We start from the raw sequence: 22,245 nt of genomic DNA, 5'->3' as shown, positions 1-22,245 counted from the left end.
TATGTTTCCTTTTTTAATTGATGGATTTATAAACATTTGTTTTATTTTATACAAATATAAATAAAATCTAAATTTTTATATACATAATTTATTATTGAATTTTTACACATTATTTAGATATATTAACTATTTACTTGTATGTATGTATGTATGTATGTATATATATATATATATATATATGTATATGTGTGTGTGTGTGTTTAATAAATTAAATAATGATTTAACAATGTATTTTATTTATTTAAAAGAGTATTGCATTTTCGGCCAGGTATAAAAGGGGGATAATAATTGTCCATTTTGGTATCCATCTGTTAATGTCCGTAGCAGGCACAATCACATTTTTATAATTTTAATTATTGATTGATTTATGAAAATCTGTTGGTCTACAATTAGATTTTGCATGGGTTAATTTTGAATTCTGCAATGCTTTATCATCTGATGTAGTTGCTTTATTGTTGACAGGGATTTTGTAGTGTGTGGCACCACAGCTGGAGCTGATCCAGAGATTACTTCTCTTTATATTGGAATCTGTCATCATGGGCTTTTTGGAGTTCGCTTCCGAAGCTCCTAATGACTGTGGTTATCCCCCCGGCTGCGGTGAAGCTGATGTTTTGACTCACTGGTTAAACTGATGAGAGTATTTTAAGCTCTCAGTGTTGAAATAGTCTTCTTCTAGCTGCTGTGAGTGGATGAGTGCAGGCGTATCAGGTAGGCCGTGTGTGAATGGGAGTGTGTTGACCATGAATTGCATCCTTTCAAGAAGCGCTCTGAGGTGTCAAACTGTTTTTTTTTCACCCTTTGTTTGTAGATCTGGTTGAAGATTGGCTGCATCTCACTAAGAAAGAGGTTCAATCCGAGAAGAATGGATCTAGTCGTTCTGGTCTCGTCTTAACAGTGTGATCCCACACTGCTTTTGAGGTGAAACCAAGCCTAGATCTAGTCTAACAGCTGGTTATGAATGTCTGACTACTTTCGTATGTGCTGTCCAACACACATTGGGTTTGGAGTTGATTTGTTTCCAGGCTGCTCACACTCACAAGTGTAGGATCCAGTGACAGCCATGCAGTATTGATGGAGAACTTGCCTTTGCCTTTCATTCACCCAGCCCTGGGGCCAAGTAATGTGAGAGTGTGTGTGAATAAGAGAGAGTGAGCTGGACGCATACACACACACACGTGATGAGATTGCTCTCACATTTCCCTCACTTCTGTTTCCTCACTCTGTGTGCTACTTGTGACATACACACAATCACAATGCACAGAACTGGCCTGTACTTCCCTCATTCAATGTGCTTTTACATAAACCCATCAGTTCCTTCCTCATCAGTCCTTCAGATCCAGCAGGCTCGTGTTTAAGCTGAGTCAGCGTGTAGGTGCTGCTGGATGTTTTAATGACTGTGTGGATGGCTGTTGTGATGAATCACCATGTCCTCAGCTGTCAGGATCTGGGAGGAGTCACTTATTTAGTGCTTTACTGCAATTGACCGTTCCAAAGGTTTTAGTTTTACTCTACATTTCTATTTTGGCACTGTTTTTTAGAAGATGTTGAAATGTATACATGTATTCATGGTGTTATAGAGCTCTTGAATATCCAGTGATGTATAAATCCTTTAGTATATACTTCTCATAAGCTTTTTTTAATATTTTGATTCTGCTGCGGTTTGTATTTGTGTATGTTTTTTAAAATTTGCATTAAAATTGCATTTTTGATTTTGCTTCTACAAACACTGGATGCCTTTCAGATTAAAGTTGGTTTTATTAAAACCATCTTCTAGCATTAAAGCTAAAACTTATTTCTGACACTGACTTAAACGGCAAGCTGCTTGTTTCCATCAAAATCCCCCGAACAATTGCCCTTTCTCGCTCTTATTTATGGGAGAAAATGACTTTTCATTCTTGGTTATCAATACCTTTTGGCCAGAGGTTTTTAATTGGCCAGTTTGTCTGCACATCACGAGGTTGTGTTGAAGGTCTTGTACACATGATTATAAAGTGAGTAGAAGTGAATTTGGTAATCTAAAGACAGTAATGTTGTCAGGGAATGACCTAAATCATATTGCGAATCATACAGCTGTTTATACTGAATCCAGTGTTGTCAAGTTTGGACATGCTGAACAATTGAAAAAAATGATATGTTGAACTCTGTGTTGAGTTCATTTTTTTTTTCGTGCCCAAAATTCATGTCTGGTGTGAACAAGGCTTTAAATAGAAAGTTTGTTTGGGTTAAATGAGTCCTGGACAGAGAGAGCCTGTGGTTGAGACAGTTTCACACACACACACACACACACACACACACACACAGGCACAGACAGTAGTGCATAAGAGTGCTAATGAGGACTAGATGTGACAGTCGGGGTCTTTCAGGCCATAGCCGGGCTGAGGCCAAGCTACTCGGACTGTGAATAGATGTTTGTATGCTTTCACATTATGGATATGTGCCTGGGTTTGAGTTTGAACAATTACATTTCTGTTCTGCTTCTGTTTGTTTGTTTATAAATAAATATGTAGCCTACTGTTAATCCTATTTTAAATACCCTGTGTATTTTAATAGCGCTATACATTATACATTTCATAATTTAAGTTATCATTTAAAAATTATACATTTGAAACACACACACACACAGTTTTAAATTATATTTTTTTCAATTTATACATATAATATTATTAAGATTATACTTGAATGCTTGTATATTTATAATTAATATTATAAATGAATGTTGTTATAGGTTTATTAGGTCATGGGGATATTTAGTTCATTAGAAGAGATAAATGATTTCTTAGGAATTAAGTCAGCTTTTAAAAACCTGATAAAGACCGAATTCTTGTGAAAACTGTAGCATGATAAATAAAAATACACACCAGCTGACGTTTAAAGTGAAAGTTCACCCGTCCAAAGCTGTAAAGACTGTTGAACACAAAAGTGACTTTTAGCTGTTTTTGTCCATACAGATCTAGTCAATGGGATCCAAATGTTTCAAGCTCCAAAAGCTTTACTCATGAGGGTGGATAAACGACAGGGTTAATTTTGGGTGAGCTTTCTCTTTAAATGTGGTTGAACTGTGCCGTATTCTCATTGGCTTCTTGGCAGAGAGCATAGTTTTCTTATGAGAGTGACTGACTCATATCTTTCATGGCTGAGGTCATGAAACAAGTTTTATCAATGTGTTACTGTCTCTCACTATGACGGCATCAAAGTCACGTTCACATGAACTTCACCCATCATTACAAATTGAAAGCATGTGTCTGGCTAGATTTCTTCTGCTTGTGGGATCGGTTCTGAACCCAAACACACATGAAGGAGCTCTGTTTGTTTTGAGGCCTGTTGTTTCACATTACCTGACATGAACTCTCTCAGAGCTGCCACTCCTTCCGTTTTTGTTGAGTTGAGAGGCTTTATTGGGAATGGTGGACACAATGATTCTGGATTTTGATAGATGAGAGTTTTGGCAGGAGGGGTCGGTGTTGTCACACACACACACACACACACACACAATCTGTGGATGGTTGAATGAGTGTGTTCGTCGCTCTGTCTTCACATTGCTGGCTTATGTTGCCCTCTAATGGTGATTTTTTTTTTTTTTTTTTTTTTGACATTGGTGCAACTAAGCCGGCCTGTATTACATGGAAAAAGCTCAAATTAGTTTGAGTTCAAACTATAATTGCAGTGTCTCTACAGACCACCTGATGCTCACAGACTGGACTGGACTGTGCTAACCACCCAAACTCAAACCCCTTGCATACAGCGTGATGACAGTTTAATTGATTTATGCATATTCTGTGAAGTGCTGTCCAAATTCATATTAAAATGAGCAGCTTTCAATCTGGCATGGTGCTGCAAGTGTTAAATGTGCTTGCAGCTGTAGTGAGTACAGAACGTAACCATCTGCATTTCTGGGATCAGGCCTTCACCCTTCGTACTGTAACCTTTACAGGGACTTGAAGCGTGTGTGATTGTTTGCTCCTTGTATTCAGAGCTGGATATGGATAATGGCTGCAATTCTTGCTGTTTTGTCCAAAAGTGCTCGGATGGGCATTTTAGGATCTCAATCCCATGTTGGGTGTTATTGCACCATCTAGTGATGATTTCTGAACTATAACCATAAAATGATGACAAATTATTATTAAGAACCTAGAAAACATATAAAGAAAAAGCTCTTGTTAAACATGAAATAATGCTTAATGCTTCATAAAGAGCTTTGTCAGAATAAAAATGTTTATTTCAGAACTCTGTCAAGTTTTGCAAAAGTGAAAGTAATATTATTGTGGGTGTGGCTGTCTAATTGTTAGTGATAAGATTATCTTCATAGTTTGCAAATGGTTTGAAAGGCCCCAGCTCATCTAAATATCTGAAGTCATGATGACCCAGATACTCGTTTTAGGACTTAGATTCGTTACAGTCCGATTCTGTTAGAATTAAACTTAAAAGAATTCAGTAAACTTTTCTTCCCAAACTGGTATACGTCACAAATCCGAGGTACAATATTAATAACATTTACAAAAAAAAATTCTACATCCAAATATGCATGAGTAAACTTGAGGAAAATCTCTTAATAGAGAAATAAATTTCTTAGTTTCTGGATATTGTTTCAAATCATGAAACAGGTTTGTGTTCCCTGACTTTGATGGCACAATGCAGAAGTACATTTGTTAAAAAAAACACCTGTAACATCTCCAACATCTGTAAAAATTGTAGTTGAAAAACAAATTCCATAATTACATTTTTTTTTTTTTTTTTTTTACTATAGTTGGGTAAATACAGGGTAGATTTATTTTATATCAAAACTGAAACCAAGCCATTCACACAGAATGCATATTTCGTGCATTTTCTAGAGACATCCACAGTTTCACTTGCATCTCCCACTAGAGAACCGCATGTTTAGAAAACTCTTAATGCAAGTTCAACTCTTAATGGCGGGTTTTTTCCCCATCCCACCACAATTTATTTAAATGAAAAACGTTCTCTGTGTGATTGACTTTCAGCTTTTGTTTCTTAGTTGTTTAAGCAACTTAATTATAATTGGTTTATAAACATTATGCACTTTTTTTTTTCACAGATGGTCATGTTATCCTTGATGCGCCCTCTTGTGGCCTCAGGAGAAAAGCCAAAAGCTTGTCTTTACCCTAACTGAAATTATGCATTTTATATTCGAATATAATTCAAATGTAGATATTTAAGCACAAAATTAGAATTTATTTTTTTCAGCCATTTTAACAGCCCTACTTCTTGCCAGGTCTTGTAATGCTTTATATTGTGGTATATCTAAGAATCAAATGGCTGTCCTTTAGCTAGTCCAAAATCCTTTCAAGTGTGGTGAACTTGATTATATCACTCCAGTCCTCAGATATCTGCACTAGTTGCCGGTTCACTAGAGAATAGATTTTAAAATTCTCCTTTTTGTTTATAAATCTCTACATAATCTAGCTCCTGTCTACCTCTCTGAATTTCTTCATCCATACGCTCCGTCCAGAAACCTTAGATCATGTGACCCGGCTCTGCTGGTAGTCCCTCACTGTAGACTCGAGCGGATAGAGGAGCGTGCATTTGCAGTCGCAGGGCCACGACTTGGGAACACCCTGCCTTTAGAGATTAGAACAGCTCTTCTGACTTAAATATTCTTTTACATTTTGTTTTGGTCCTTCTGCTATATGGTCATGCTTAACTATGTTGTTCTTAGTTCCACTGTCTGGCTTGTTTTTATGTATGTTATATCATATATATTTGTTGTTATATTCTCCTCTAATCTTGCTCATCTGATAAACACTTTGTTTACCCTAATGGCTGTTGTAAATGTGCTATATGAATAAATGAACTTGAACTTTAATTAAAGAACATCCCGTAGCAACAAGGTAAAACACCGCTGCTCTCGTTCCACTTTTGGTGCATAAACATCATATCAATAATTAATTGAACATGTTATTGTTCTGTTGAGGGAAGGATATATTGGGATAATTATCATTTTATCACCCAGCCCTACACAAAACCCTTAACTTTGTTTTGTTAAATAGCAGATATTATTTGTTTTTAGTGTTGCTGTTTTAAATACATAATTTATATATATATATATATATATATATATATATATATATATATAATTTTAGATATATAATTTATATATTTTTTACGTTTTAAGTTTATCATCTACCAGGTAAAAACACTTCAAAAGTTTTATTAAAGTGCCCCTGTTATGCCATTTTGAAGGTTTCTGATATTGTTTTGGGAGTCTCCTACATGCGGCCGAAATGATTAGTTGACATTATCGACAATGTCTACAACAAAGATTGTAGAGTAGTCTTTGATTTCACATGTCCTGATGTAAGAACCTGCTATAATGCTGTTCAGTCAGTGTGGCGCTGTATCAGACAGTAATTCAGCTCTCCTGGCTGCAATTCAAGAGAAGACACAATGCTTCAGTTCAGAGCAAATGCACCCAAACCTGAAGCTGCTGAGTGGCATTTGGATGAATATGTAAATCTATGGTGCACGCTTTCCTTCAAATAACAAAATAAACGCACTAAAAACTGACCGCAGTGTGAAAGCAGCAGTTAAGAAAGCATCTGATTAAAGCGATGTGGATGTTACAGGTTAAACTCTGCAGTTTGGTGCTCCAGTTAAGTCATGTCACGTTTGGTTATATAATTTAAAACTTTATGCAACAGACAGCCTTAGAACAAGCAGCTTTACAACATTAAACATGAAAAACCAGAGTCAGTGTCGCTTTCAGTTAGAATTGCAACTTGATTTTCTGTTATAAAGCGAAATAAAATAGTTTATAAAAACAAACATTATCACTTAGCTTTTTTTGTTTCTTATTCACATAACTTACAAAAGATGTCAGGCAGAATGATGTCATTCAGTAAATTTTTCATATAGCTATCTGTCATCTCATTTTGTGTGCCAGATATTTTTATTTGTATAAATTAATCATATAATTGTAATTACATAAAGGAGTGCCTACCTTTTTTTTTAGGATATGTATAACTAAAATAATTTACTAATTGCAAAAGCTGAATAATCAATAAATGACTACTGCTTAATCAGTGAAATAATCGTTGATTATTCCTTCTAATAATCGTTAGATTAAGTTGATTATCAAAATAATAGTTCGTTGCAGCCCTTTTTTCTTCATATTATACATTTTTAAAACAATTTCATTTTCCAATGATTCTTTTGAAGCAGTTTTAAGATTCAGTCTTAATCTTAAACCGTCTTTTAAGAGCAAGTGTTTGTGTTAACCCAGGAACAAGCTGCATTGTTTAAGGACGGGTCGAGTTGTTTGCAGCTGGTCAGCGTAGACGTTTAGTGGTCACAGAAGTGGGATTCAAATTACTGGGAACTGGTTTATCCTGTTCAGAGTGGATTCTTACTTTTGGAGACAGAAACTTTATTTATTGTGCACTTTCAGCTTTAAACCTTTGCAGATCATTCACGTTCACATACAGCTACATTACACATAATATCTGTGTATTTATCTGTGTGTGGGTGTATATAGTTCAGAATTTGATATGGTGTTATAACATTATATGGTGTTGTGACGAATTATGTTATTATGTGTCTGTTGCCACAACTGAACACTAGAGGGCAAGTGTGACCGTCCAAACTGGTGTAGAGACTGTCCACAGGACCGTGAGCTCATGTTTAAAATGGTTTGCTGTGATGGTTAAATTAGTCAGATGGTTCAGAGCATTTGTAGGATACATATATATATCTGTATGAGTTTATAAATGAATAAGATGGAGAAATGTTCAGCAAATAGCTGCATATGTAATGGGTAATTCACACAACAACAGTCATACAGCTTTGTTTAGAGCAATTTGAAAAGGCAAGTTTACAGCAGTCATGGGTCTTAGTGGATTGAGATATAGATATATATTAGGTGAGAATGAGGCTTAACAGATCGTCTCTCTTCTCCGTTTAGGTAGACTTGCTGTCAGACTGACGAATCGTTTGGAAAAAGCTCCGCTGATGTCAGATTGATGTTGTGTATGGAAAAGCTAGGCTGTTTTCCAGTGCGCTTCAGTTGTCTTGACTTGCACCGTGGCAGAACTTCATGTTGTGCTGAGCCAGTGAGATGTAGGAGTGCTGTTTATGGTTCATTACTTTTCTGATGGGGAGAAATTGAATAAGGTGTAGTAGAAATAACACCAACAAGTAAACCTTCAATTGTTTTGAACCTTGTTATTTTTCGTATTGTTTTGTATGATGTTGAAAATCACCAAAACCTTGTTTCATCAGGCCATTTGAAAGGAAATGAAATTGAATTGAAATGAAGTATCCCTGACATTATCACACACTCACTCACTGCTGTAAGATCATTTTAACAGCGCTGCTCCGGGTCCTGAGGCAGAGGGATACTGTATGTTTTTGAGAGTTGTGTTACCAAATGAAAGGTAGCTTTTGGTGACGACCAAAATAACGTCAGCTACTTCAGACTGCCCTTCTTTTACAGCCTCCTTATCTAGATCTGTTTTACTAGTACAGACTTGCCTGGGTCTGTTCCTCGAAGTCAAAGCAATTCCGGTTTTGTCTTCGAGGAAAGCATCTCTGCAGAAACACCTCACTAGACTGGAGTTCATAAAACTGCCGTTTAGACCTCACGCTTGTTTTTTTGTGTAGTTTTTTGCTTCGCCTGCTCGTGTAATTGTTTCATTATCGATTTATGACATTTTGTTTGTATTAGTGTAATGTTTGTTGAAGTAATTCAGTTTTCCTTGTAGGCACCCTTAGTTAAGCAGTCTGAGACTGAGACATTGATGATGATAAAAGTTTTTTGTGATATATTTCATTTGATTTGTGCCTCAATTTATAAACTAGCAGCTTTTGGATATAGCATTCGTACAGAGGTTGGCATGACTAAAATGTTATCATAGTAGAGTGGTTCTATATAACCGCGACGGTATATGTCATTGTGTAAATATTGTTGCTGGAAATGTAATGACTTCCTTTTTTTTTCAGGCATATCACATTCTGTATTTTTTTTCTCCACGTTTTTCCATTGCCTTCACGTGTAGCTAAATTATGTAAAGAAATCCTGCCCACTAATAGTTGCAGAAATATATCTAATATATCTGCTAATAGAAGCAGAAATATATCCATCTGTAACCTATGTAGTTAAATCTCAACCGGATGATGCATTTCTGCTGTTCTGCCGTGTTAGAAAATCACGCCTGGCCTTGTGTTGTCTTTGTTCCTTTGTTTGTTGCGATTAGCTTCAGTGTTGCTGTCATCATTCAAGCAATGCTATTTGAATGACCTTTGTTGGGCCTTTGAAACCTTGTAGTCCTGCAATGAAGCCGCTCGACTAGAGCTGGGTGCAAATGACAAAGACATATAGAAAACCGAGGAATGTATTTGAACAGAAACACCCAGCTGTCTTTTTGTGACTGTACTATAGGGACCGTGAGCTCCTCGGAGTCAAGAGGACCGGTTAGAACCGGCTGGGCTCTTCCTCTGCCCCGCCTCTTTCGCTCTCCAACCACACTCTCAAAAATACAGGTTTCAAAAGAGGGTTTCAGGGTCAGAATCACCATTGTCAGTGAAAAGTTCTTAAAATAACCTTTTTTTTAATCAGTGGAAAGGTTCCATGGATGTTAATGTTCTTTATGGAACCTTTGATGCTAACAAAGAACCTTTATTCTTTATTCTGATTCTTTCAGCCCCAAATTCTGCTGTTAAACCAATTATTGCTACAAGGGACTTTTCATACCTTTTGCAGCATAATTTGATTATTATGATATTAGGATGTTGACAGTCTCTATTTAGTTGGCCAACACAATGCACCAGCTTTTTTTATACACCCCCCACCACACGGTCAACGGTGATTGAGACCCGGGACATCGCCCGGAGATCAAGTCTTATTACAGTCAAGACGTGGGCGTCATGGATTTGCATCTGACGTAGACTAGTGGTAATCTGGGATATTGGTTTCTGTGAGTGAACATTTAACGAGATGATCATGGAGCGTGGCAGGAAGAGAAGAGTGAATGGGTTAAATATAGCCCAGCATGAGCAGTGAACCACACAGCAGTGGAAGGTTAAGAAGTCAGCATCGCGTACAATTGCTTTAAAACATATCTCTGAAAACGCATTGTTGTTCAATGTGTTCAGGTCGTAGAAACAGCGTTTGCTTGGCACTGTTAGAGTGAGAGAGTGTCCAGTCGTAATGCTAAGCGTTACCCGAGCTTCACTTGTCATGGTTGGAACGCAGAGTGATGATGAGTCTTTCAAAGACCAGACATGATCTCTCCATCATGAATATCAAGAATGACGGGCAATCTGCCAGTTCTGCAAACTCCTGAGAAACTGTCATTTACAGTCTTTAATGTGTTAGTCTCGGACTCTAGACTCAAAACTTTGGATGTCTCGGTGTCATTTCAGTGTAACTAAACTAAATAACTATTTTATTTATAAAAATTAAATTTTTCTTCAGAGAAATAGATTTCTAATCGTAGTATGAACAATAAACACAAACTGTGCAGCATGTAGTAAAACAATTGCACAAATTGTCTTCTGCAATGATACAAACAGTGCAAATTATTCACAAACTACACACGAATAAGAAAGGAAAGAGTGCAAACTATCTTTATGAACTATATATAAGAATTATTTACTCAATATACATAATATAAATGATCGATGCGCTGGCTGTAATCGGTGTCAGAATCGATTTTACCAGGACATTGCCTAGCGACCCAGAGACATACATCCCAGTGCTTTGTCAGATATGTACCATGGTTTCATCTTTGTTTTTGATTTGTGTTATGTCACAGTACTCTGTCGTGTGTTGTTCTGAGTTTTTTCAGAGAGTTTTCTCATGCAAATGTGTTCTTTTGTGTTTGTATTCATGCACGCACGACAGACTTTACTTTCACTTTGCGTTCATTCATTATTCCCAAAGAAATATGTTATAGTAGTTCAAAAGACCAAAACCTGTTTATTGGTTGAATATGGGACAGTTTGAACCAATCAGGGCTCCGGAGCAGGGACTAAGCATCAAGAATAGTTCATTTTTGGCTCAGAGGAACGAAATGCATTGGTTTCTTCTGATGAATCAATGTTGTCAATGTTAGTACTCTGTTGCATATACTTTGCATGAGATGGCTGCTAGAAGTCTGCGTCTCACCAGGTGTGGACTATCTACTCTGGTGATTTAGACTACTTTATTCATTTAGCTGACGCTTTTATCTAAAGCAACTTACAATTGCTATATATGTCAGAGGTCGCATGCTTCTGGAGAAACTAGGGGTTAAGTGTCTTGCTCAGGGACACATTGGTGTCTCACAGTGGATTCGAACCCAGGTCTCTCACACCAAAGCCATGTGTCTTATCCACTGCGCCATCAACACCCCCACCCCACTATTGAAATATGGTACACAGAAGCTCAAACATGCATGCTTTCATTAAAAGTGTCTTTATTTGTGTTTCAAAGATGAATGAAAGTCATATTGGGTTTGGAATGACACGAGAGCGAGTAATCGATGACAGAATTTTTGGGGTAAACTAACCCAATGAAAGACATGTTAAAGATCAGGTCTGGATGGGTCAGACGTGTGCACAGCAGAGTAAACAAAAGATACTGATGCTGGTTTTTGTGGAGTGCTGCCACGCACTGTATGGCATTTATACAATTAAAATACCAATGAAATTTAAAAACATTTTGCACATAATTGAGATAAGACATACTCACTGATATCTAGGTCAGTGGTCACTTCTGTCTTTGATTGTGTTTCACTGCTCTCCAGCACACAGCACACATCTGTTGTGCACGCCAGCCCTGTGGAAGCAGGCACTGGGTCTGTTACCCTTCCTGTCTACACAAAATGGGCACAAATAAAAGGACTGGCAGAGGGAACAGAGCTGCAATCCTGTTCTGTGATTACTCTGAACGGGGTCCCCTCTCCAAATGAAACGAAAGTTACGTAACACAATGAGAACAGGCGAGGCTTGAGGCTCCCTCAGGTTCTCTTCTGCGTGAATGGAGAAAGAGTTACAGGAGAGGGATGCATGCTGAGATTCCTGTAGTCTCCACAGAGAAAGAAAAACAGCGGGCCTCTGCTCCTACACACACACACACACACTGCATTCTACTGCAGATTTTTGATAACGAAAATCATTTTAGCATTCGCTTTCTCAAGGTGCAGACCTTTTTGTTTTGTTGTTTTGCATTTGGCAACATTTTAATTGATGTGATCAGAATAAAGAAAATGGAGCTAGAGCCTGGAATGACACGAGCTGCTCCTAAACTTGCATCACCCTCACAAGCTCTAGGTCTGGGTGGTGTGATGCTGTGTAACAGCTGTGCAATACTTTGGAGGTGGGGCTTATTTGATTTTTTTATATTTTCTATTTGGAATTTAACCAGGTACCGTTTAATATGTAATATGATTATCCAAAATATTTTTTGTTCAAGTGTTCAAGTCTTATAAATAACCCAAGGAGAGGGAGAGGTCATGGTGAAACCTCCAAACATTCGGGATCTCTGAAAAGCGCTGGATGTGCTCGGTACAGGACGTTTGTGACATGGAAGTTCTCCGAGAAATTCACTGAAATGCAATGTCCTCCACTGAGGACAGAAATGATATTTGGTAATTCTCACTTAGTATTCATAGTGTTGATGAATTTAAAGCCGGACTAGCCGCAAATGTTCAAAATTCAGCATTCAAAAACTCAGATTGGATCAAAAAATTATACATTTGCGTATAATCGCATGTCTTTAGGTCTGTTGTTTGTCGTGCACATTGCGAAAGCAACGTCCTGAGCGTCACAGCTCATTGTATTGCAAGGATGTAACTTTTAATCCTACCGAAATCAAAGTTAAGCCAAACCATTTACATTTTCCGATGTATTACTATGATTGCCACCTATCATTTAGAAATGTAATTGTGATAAACTAGTGCTTCATGCTTCAAGGCAGTTGCTTCATGTGTCTCTGTGAGTGTAGTCAGTTTGCTCCTTTACTCAGTGAGTCACGCTTCTGTTTTTGCCAAGCCTGTAGAGCGGCTCCAGTGCTAAAGCAGGTGTGATTGCTCGCACAGGCCAGCGCACGACTGCAGGGATGATTCCGAAGTTTAAGCGCCTTGGAATGCGTCCCACCACATTGCCACGACGACTCCGTGGCTCTCATCACAGGCTCTTTTCCATAAGCAAACTGGATTCTGCCGGTTGGCCCCAGGCGTATATGTTCTTCTCAGAATTAGGGCAGAGCAGAGCGAGAGAAGCACTCGTCAAAGGCGGACATGACAGATGGAGGGAGGGAGCCAGGCGGAGGAGTCAGCCAGTGTAGTTTAGAAAGAAGATCCAAAAGAGATATGAAGTATTGGGGGAAAATATTGGCTCCAGAGTTGTCCATTTACATAAGGCATTTCCATAGGTGTCTAACATGGAAATATTTGGGATTAGTGGTGAAAACTTTGAGATTTTTAATGGTGGATGCACATACCAATATTTAGAGAGCAGGGTGTCACTAGGGTAAACCATTGTTCTTTTTTTTGCACCTCAAAATTGTCCATATTAGTACCAAAATGGTACAAATTAGTACCTTTTATATATTGATAGTATTTCGTTGGCCCTCTGTCACTTTAACTTTCCCTTGGTTTGGTTGCACATGAATCTAAATTGATTCATGTTTTGAACCAAAATACGAATGCGCTGAGGGCAGGCCTGTTATCTCTTTTGTTACATCAGGGTATTTGCTGCTCAGTCTGTGAACATGAACCCTGCTTCACCTGAGAACCGTGTGATTTTGGTCCCGTGTTGTTCACACACTGCATATTCTGTAGGGTTGCAGTAGGAACATTGTGTTCTTAAGTGCAGTCGAGGAGATACCTCTTCCTTTTTAGGCTGCTACATCCCAGTGGGTGATGCGAGAACCTTCTCTGATTATCCCAGTGATCATACTGCAGTTTAATTTAGATCAGGCATCAGCCTCAATGCTTTCTCCGCATGCCATGAGACGTCTCATTTGTAAAAGTGGTCTGAAGCAAAGACAAACACTCACAGAAGCCTTAATGCGCCATTAAAAGATGGAGGGCTGCTGGGTGATTTTTATTAATTTTTTACTATTTTTGTTTGACATTTAAAATGAATCCTTTTGGCAACCTTAAAAGCAACTTTGACTGCATATATGGTATCAGTCTGACATAATATTTCCACATCTTGAGTGTCTGCAAACATATTGAGAAGTCCACAAATCGCATGAGCTCAAGTGTAAGTAATGCTCGTGCTTGACTGGCCGTCTGGATCAAGAACACTGTGTACAGTGTAAACAACCCCCCTTTCAATTCCCCCTCAATTCGCCTACATCCCAACTATTGTCTCACTCGATCAGCCCCAACAAACTAGAGCTTAACCACACCATCAATGGCTGTTTGTCTCCGCCAGTCCTTAGTGTGCTACTGAAGAGTTCACTTGAGAAAAGTGCTCTTATAAAGCGGTGAGAATCCATCAATTCTACAATATATTGCGTGCAAAGGTGCTATAAGTACCACACAATGCTCAATAAAATGGGAGCGTGAATTCCCAGAGTCTACCGTCTCGACAGTGCCTCATCTGTCACTTTATATAAAGGCTACAGTGCTTCCAGACAAAAGGAGAGGGTGGACCGGTGCAGGTTTGGTGCATAACTGCGGCAAGGGAAGAAGGCTTCTACTATTCTAGCCGCAGGCCTTCATGCGTTCTGTAGTGGAAACGACTTCAATGAATCATCCTTGGTCTTTTCTTTGCCCGTTTTGCCTTTGGGCTAATCCTGATAATTTCAGATTTCACTCCACATTACTTATACCTGTTTGTTCTGTGTGCAGACTACTAGCACAGTTACATAACTGTTAACGTGCGGAGGCCATCGACCATTCACACTTCCCTAAACGCTGAAGGAACACGCCACTCAGCGTGTTCAATCAACTATTGCGTTTTCCATTTTAATGGCACATTTTACATGCCTATAATCACGGCAAAAAAAAAGCATTTCATTATGAGTGAATGATGGGATTTTTAAATGCACAGCCGTCTCTTTTTAGAAAAGCGCTGCTGTATTAAGTCATACTGAGCAGTAGATGCACACATGCTTCTTTCCTTGCTCATGGAGTGAAACTTGCTGAGGTTGTCCAGTCTATTCTGTGTGTGCTTCACTGTCAGAGTTGGAGCTGGAGAATACAGGATGAAGCTGTGTTGTGCAACCTGCTGCTGTCAGCCCAATTGGCAAAATGCCACTTTCTCTCACGCAGCGTGGCGACGTGGCCTTCATTTGTTCATGTCGAAATCCCACTGTGTGATCTCAATGGATCTTCTAGCTGTACCACAGGTTCTTGAGAGGGTTTCATGTTGAAGACCGAGGAGAATGGCATCTGTACTCTGACTCTTGGATAAGTTACAGACACTGAGGTGGATTTGAAACGCGTAACTTTTCTATATATTTTGTGACTTAAGTTGTGAGTCTCGGGAGCTGCTGACGGCAGGGCTTCTGTCCAGCACAGCTGTTTAAACAGCCAGACTCTCTACGAAACTCTCCAGGCACTTATTCAAATCATCTTACATGTAAATATTGAGGCTGCCCAGTTCTCAGACTAGGGCTGTCATGATTATGAAACTTGCTGGCGATTAATGGTCCCTCGTGTAGTCAGCGCAAACTTAGTACACATACAGCTTTCACACATACACATGAGTTTATTTACACTGAAGTTAAATGCATAAGATGTATGACGTCCTTTAAGGCTAGGTAAACCAATGTTAACCAGGGTACACTGATCTGAATATTAATTCATCAAAATCATTTTTAATGTTTGTTCTATAACAATAATTAAAGATATTTTGTAAATTTCCTACCATAACTCTATCAAACTAAATTTTTGGTTGGTAATATGCATTGCTAAGGACTTCATTTGGACAACTTTGAAGGCAATTTTTCTTAATTATTAAGGGGGGGTGAAATGCTATTTCATGCATACAGAGTTTTTTACACCTTTAAAGAGTTGGATTCCCATGCTAAACATGGACAAAGTTTCAAAAATTAAGTTGTTCGTTTGAAGGAGTATTTCTGTTCCAAAAATACTCCTTCCGGTTTGTCACAAGTTTCGGAAAGTTTTTTTCGAGTATGGCTCTGTGTGATGTTAGAAGGAGCGGAATTTCCTTATATGGGTCCTGAGGCACTTCTGCCGGAAGAGTGCGCGCTCCAGTATAGCAGAGCACTGAGAGCACAACAGACTTCACTGATCAGAGCGAGAGCGTCCCGAAATGTCACAAAAGGAGTGTGTTTTTGGTTGCCAGGTCAAGACAACCCTGCACAGATTACCAAAGAAAAAACAGCATTAAGAGACCAGTGGATGAAGTTTATTTTTACAGAGCATCAACGGAGTTGTGCAAGTGTTTGTGATTGTTCCCTTGAATTTCGAAGATGCTTGTTTTACAAACAAGGCCCAGTTTGACGCCGGATTTGCGTATCGTTTATTTCTTAAGGATGATGCAATCCCAACGAAAAAGTGTCACGATCGTGTGTTGGAACTGCAGGCGGTGAGTAAAACTGCTTCAAATATCTCTGCCTCCTTGTTAGTGCGTCCGCCTCCCATGCCGGAGACCCGGGTTCGAGCCCCGCTCGGAGCGAGTCGTTGCTGATGCTGCTCTCGTTCAGTTTCAGCCTCGGGATATGATTCTGGATCATAAATATACGCTGAATCTGACTGTTAGCCATGGTTTGTTTTGGATGATGTAGTTTCCCTCACGGTCACAGCTTCCAAACGCTCTCAACGCAAAAGCCTACTGGCGCTCGTGATTCTTTAGCTCCGCCCACACGTCACGCCTCCAGTCGGTCGTGTTTTTCCCTTATGAATATAATAAAACTAAAGACTTTTTGGGGTTATGAAGGATGCAGTACTACTCTATAGGTACTCAAGATTAACAGGATATTGAGTGAAAACGAGCATTTCACCCCCCCTTTAATTTGAGTGGTGGAGTGGGGCATTGTTTTGACATCTTTCAAAAATATATAATGTTTCATCCATGCAGCGCATTTTTGTTTTATAATGGGGCAAGCCTACCGTGTGCAGTGCGTATGTGTGCTCTCTCCGCGAATCACATTCGTCAAGGGCCGGGGAGCAGCTGGCCCGTACAGTTAATGAATAACGGATCAACTACGACAGCCTACATCGCACATCCTGCGATGTGACTATCGTGGATTCGTACATCGCGATATCGATGCTTAAACGACACATCGTGCAGCCCTAATTATTAGCATAAGAGCTGTTTATTAGTACTTCTAAAGCACATATTAATGCCTTATTCTACATGACCATATTTTAGATCCCTTAATCCTACCCCATACCTAAACCTTACTACCTTATTAACTGTTAATAAGCAGCAAATTAGGAATTTATGAGGGGAAAACCCTTATTTAGTGAATGTTTTCTCTATTTTAGTGTGAACAGCTGATTGTGTTATGATAGCCACAGGCCTACTACTGTAGAGAGTGTAATGCCGTGATTTGAAACAAAAAAGTCATCTTTCCAATATGATAGTTTTTAGATTCTGAAATATTATGTTCATTCTGATCAGCTGTCTGTAGCCCACAGAAAGACATGTGATTTGAACAGGTACAATCCCCGCCATTGTTGGTGATCCGTATTGTTTTGTTCTTTGTTTTTACTGCAAGTAGCCTAAGCTAGGGAGACGTGTGTGTGTGTGTGTGTGTGTTTCACCAGCCGCACACGCTGTAAGCCTGAATCAGGCTACGATACTGATGAGAAGTGACAAGATAAGTCCCGGCTCAAGTTTAGGGGCCAGTCTCTTCTCTCCACAGGGGAGAAATGCACGCTTCTGTGCCGGGAAAAGAAAAGTAGAAAAAAACAACATCGGCACAGGATAGCCATCGAGGGTTGTTGTGAGGGCAGCAGGGCTGTGTGCGAGAAGTGATCATTGGGAATATTTTAATCTCCGTTGCTGGTTTATGTAACAGTCACGTGACCCATCAGTGACGTGACTTCACAGCTTTCCCTACTCTTGTTTTCACACAACCGTTCACGAATCTCGATGTAAGATGCACAAAGGCAGTACAGTGGAGACCAACAAGGACAGGACCACTGAGCTTTTACCAGGCATTTTACTACTGCTGGAGAGGATAACGGGAGACCATAGCTCTGTGCATGTGCTCGGTTGTGTGTTTGAGCCTTGTGAGGAATAGAGGAGCAAGTTCTGTGTTTGAAGGACTGCAGACGGACACATCAATGAGAGAAACAGTCCTCCGAGTACACGGCCGAGAGGAAATGGCCATGAAGCTTTTGTTCTGGGAGTTAGAGCAGCATTTGAAAAGGTAAAGTGTGTTTCACACAGCCTTGTCTTAAATCCTTGTGCATCATTTTCTGTTTGTATGCTTTCAGATTCTTATTTGAAAGACATTTTAAATGTAGGAAAATTAAAAATGCATGCAAATGCGTTTGACATCATAAACAGGGTATATACAGCAATCCTTAAGTTAAATTTACTACTTTTTAATACCTTTTTCACTACCTTCAGAATATTTTTTAAAACCATCACGACACTGAATTGCAAGTGTTAATCAGCGACCTTTCTATTATTTACACAGATTTTGACATATATAACATACAAAAAATAATAGATTTAGAGACTGATGTTGACAGCATATTGCACATTTATTTCACTTAGTAAATAAAAATAAAACAAATACCATAAAATGTGCAATGGAGAAAATGGATAGACCGAACAATAAGCCTGCCTGTTAGTGTTGTCACGGTACCAATATTTCAGTATTCGGCACCGATACCAGTGAAAATCCACGATTCTCGGTACCAATTTCGGTAACAAAGCAAAACACAAAAATTTGGTAATAAAAAAAAAATAACTTTTTAGCACTAAAAATAAAACCAATGCCATTCTTTATACTTATTTAGAATTGTGTTTAAAGTTTTTCTACAAGTTATATAATTATGAAAAACAGTAAACAAGTTTCACCCAAATTTAATTTGTCTTTTAATTTATCAAATTTAAACACATTTTATGTTTGGTAAATAAAGGGGATTTGCTATTAAAATTAAAACATGGGAGAAATATTGAGATTTATTTTTTTTTTAAATAAAGTTTTTTATTTTTTTTGCAACAGTGGTAGCAGTATCACATACGTTTTACTAAATAATAGTAATATTTCTAACACAATGCCCTTATGTAAAAATTTTCTTTTAGGCCTAATGAATGCATATTTGTCATTTTGAAATTTCTATTTGCCCATTAGCTCCGCCCACTACCGGAGAAACCGGTATGTCTTCTGCTTTTTCGAAAGTGAATATGAATAATTCTAAATTAACTCGATTATTTTGACAGGAGAAGACAACAGATGCTGAAATTAATGCAAGCGTCATGCGCTTCAGTCTATGTAGTAAATAAACCTGCACGTCTCTGTCATTCATTAATTCACACAGAGACGCGCAGAACACAGATTCATATTTCAAACAACTTTTGCGGCTTAATACTACAGATACTGGTCCATATGGAGATTTGATTTGATTAATTTATGCTTTCACAAATTCCATGACTGTCCATATTAAAATGTAAGTTTAATTTACATGACTGGATTTTGAGATTCCGTACTCGTTTTCTGCTTCGCGGAAATCATAGCGTTGTATGCGTCAAGAACCGGGTTTGAACGGGACCTCGGTACTACCGGTCGTTAACCCAGCTATTAGAAAACTTGCATTTGTCCAAGAAGACGACGATGGTTGTCCAGTCATTGAAGATATGCCTTGAAGCAAGTCTAAAATAAAACGTAAGCCAGCCACTTCTGTTGAGCGCGCAGTGTTCTGAGATGATGCCGAACGACCACTGAATATGACGTCAGCATGAGACGGAGACGGAAGATCTTTGATTATGTGCCCAGATATGCTAAAGCCCATATAAACGAACTAACACGAACGCAGATAGAATTTCAATCAGAATAAGACACCTGATAGTCTGGAAAAAATAATACCTAATTTGGAAAAAAATAATACCTCTGAGACCACATTTAACACTTTTAATGGCCTTAAATTTGACCATTTTGATTTATCACTTTTTAATACTTTTTAAAACCCCGCGGACACCCTGATAAATGAAAGGTATGGCTCTATATGTTAGAGAGTTGTAGGAGGTTTTTGTTCCTCTGAGCATCATATGCGTGTCTGATTAATCTGCTCATTTTAATAAGGAAATCATGTTCATTGTTTTTAGTTCCAAATAATATTTGATTGGGGCTTTGACATTGCTATGCTATGCATCTCCAGTATTTTATTATTTCCTTTCAGATGTCATTTGATCTCTGTTGGAAGTTGTTTACATTTTATGTTTGGCAGATGATTTTATCCAAAAGCAACTTACATTTCACTCAAGGTATATAGTTTCATTAGTTCATTCATTCCCAGGGAATCGAACCCATGTTTCTAGTCCCATGCTCCTCTGCTTGAGCTACAGGGAAACTGCTGATAATGGTAGATGGATGATTCGTTCTGTCGACCTTTGCACCAGGCTTCTGGACAGAAGCTTCTTTATCAGTTAGAACATGTTCTTCATGTTCATTATGCGAGTACACACTGTCCAGAAAACCTGTTATTGGTCCGATCAGGTCTTGATATTTGTGTCCTAGTCAGCTTCAGGTAGGCCTTTTAATTGTGACCGTTTCAATCTAGTCTCAGCGAACTAAGACCGGCGCACAAAGACCTCAGTGAATAAGTAGGTAGTGTTGATTTGAGCGCTCTGAATAGTGGTAGTGTGTGTCAGGTCATGGACAGCAGAGGTATATTTGGACTCCGTAATTGCTTAAATCCATTTCCAGTCAAAGAGCCTGGAACAGCTAACAGCACCCTGAGCTGCTTAGGTTTAGGCTTCATTTGGTGTGCCGCTGGTGCACTTAATTAGTATAAGTGATCTATTTTTATTCTACGCAAGTGTACACTTCATTTGCTGAACCCCACTCGTGTTTTCAAAGGTCTGTGCCAATCATGGACAGGACTTGAGCAATGTTTCAGGAGAACTGAGGATATCCGTTGGAAATGCTGCGCTCCAGTGAGTGTAACGGAGCATTCCTCTGTGCTTACCGGGTGGGTGTCGCACCACCTTAGGAATGGTTTGGCATCTGTGTGGGTGCACACCTTTACAACAGGACCCAAATTATGGGGAAACCTACCTAACCACAATCATGACTCAAGGCGACAGTATGTTGAAACCGCAAAGCTGTTGTAATGTGCTCTGAAATGATCACATTTTATATGCACGTTATAGAATATTACACATCTGTTTGATATGAAATATCAAACATCAGTACCGGTATGTCATTTATTTGTGACTGCATAGTAAGCAGAATAATAAACAATCAGATGATTAAAAGAAACCGTTTGAAGGTGATACATGACCTGATCACCCGGTTTATTTTGTGATCATATCCAGCTTATTGAAAAACTGAATATAAAATCCTCATCTCTGTAGATCTAAAAGGGTTTCCGCGGGTGTCTTAAATTTAGTTGTATTAAATTGAAGGCATTAAAAGTTTTAAATGGAACGAGAAAGTCTTAATTATGATTTCAAGAGGCCTTAAATTTGGGTACAAAGACAAAAAATGCGGAGTAAATGTGAGATGAATGTGAGATTAAATTTCAAAAGGCTATGATTTCATTAAACGTACCTTGAACTGGTGGGTCAACAAGAAGATAATGCATTATAAAAACGTAAACAATCTAGACTGTAAAATATATTTAAGTTGTTTACATTAATAATTGATAGATTTTCCTTACAAACTATAACCATGGGTTTACTATAGTATAAGTGTAGTAACCATGTATTTTTTTAGAATATTGACTACCATTTGTATAACCAGTTTTACTAAAACATACCATGCTTTTTACAATCATTTTACAGTTTGTTACCTTAGATACTGCCCTTCCCTGCTTATATGGAATTCATTTGTTTTGTGCAGGTCATAAAAAAGGCCTAAGTCTTAAATTTGAGCTATAAAATCCTGCAGAAACCCTGTTTAAGTTTATATTTATTTTTGGAGATTCTCCTTTTTTGATTTCATCCACCTAGTCTGCTTCATAGTGCTTGTACATACAATTCAGTCACAATACAACAAAATTAGCGACAGATCTTCCATATTGTGATGTAAACCCAAATGAAATGGATTATGGAAGAAATATAACTTTTGACAGAGATCTGAATGCGAGCTTGCGATTGACTGCAAGAAAGGGGTGGGTTTATGTAAACAAAATGATTGTCCAGCATAAG

At 38.4% G+C, this 22,245-nt stretch overlaps 1 protein-coding gene across 6 annotated transcripts in view; it reads left to right on the top strand.

Moving 5' to 3' along the window:
- LOC113053472 (TSC22 domain family protein 1-like) overlaps window positions 1-22,245 on the top strand; it is a 54,171-nt gene that overhangs the window by 12,345 nt on the left and 19,581 nt on the right. The window contains exons 2-3 of one of the 6 annotated variants that reach the window (XR_003277227.1): window positions 463-708; window positions 809-918. The exons of 2 other annotated variants lie outside the window; for them this stretch is intronic. Coding sequence is in view for 1 of the 4 variants with exons in the window: in XM_026218539.1 (XP_026074324.1) it covers window positions 18,126-18,292 (167 nt within the window). In the remaining 3 variants the exon portion in view is untranslated. Of the gene's footprint in view, window positions 1-462; window positions 709-808; window positions 919-17,349; window positions 18,293-22,245 lie in introns of those variants that run through there. 3 more of the 6 variants (XM_026218541.1, XR_003277228.1, XM_026218539.1) reach the window with 3 other exon arrangements.

This window comes from Carassius auratus, chromosome 34 (genome assembly GCF_003368295.1).
Source record: "Carassius auratus strain Wakin chromosome 34, ASM336829v1, whole genome shotgun sequence".
In the NCBI taxonomy this organism is placed as follows: domain Eukaryota; kingdom Metazoa; phylum Chordata; class Actinopteri; order Cypriniformes; family Cyprinidae; genus Carassius; species Carassius auratus.
This window is presented reverse-complemented; position numbering and strand designations above follow the sequence as displayed.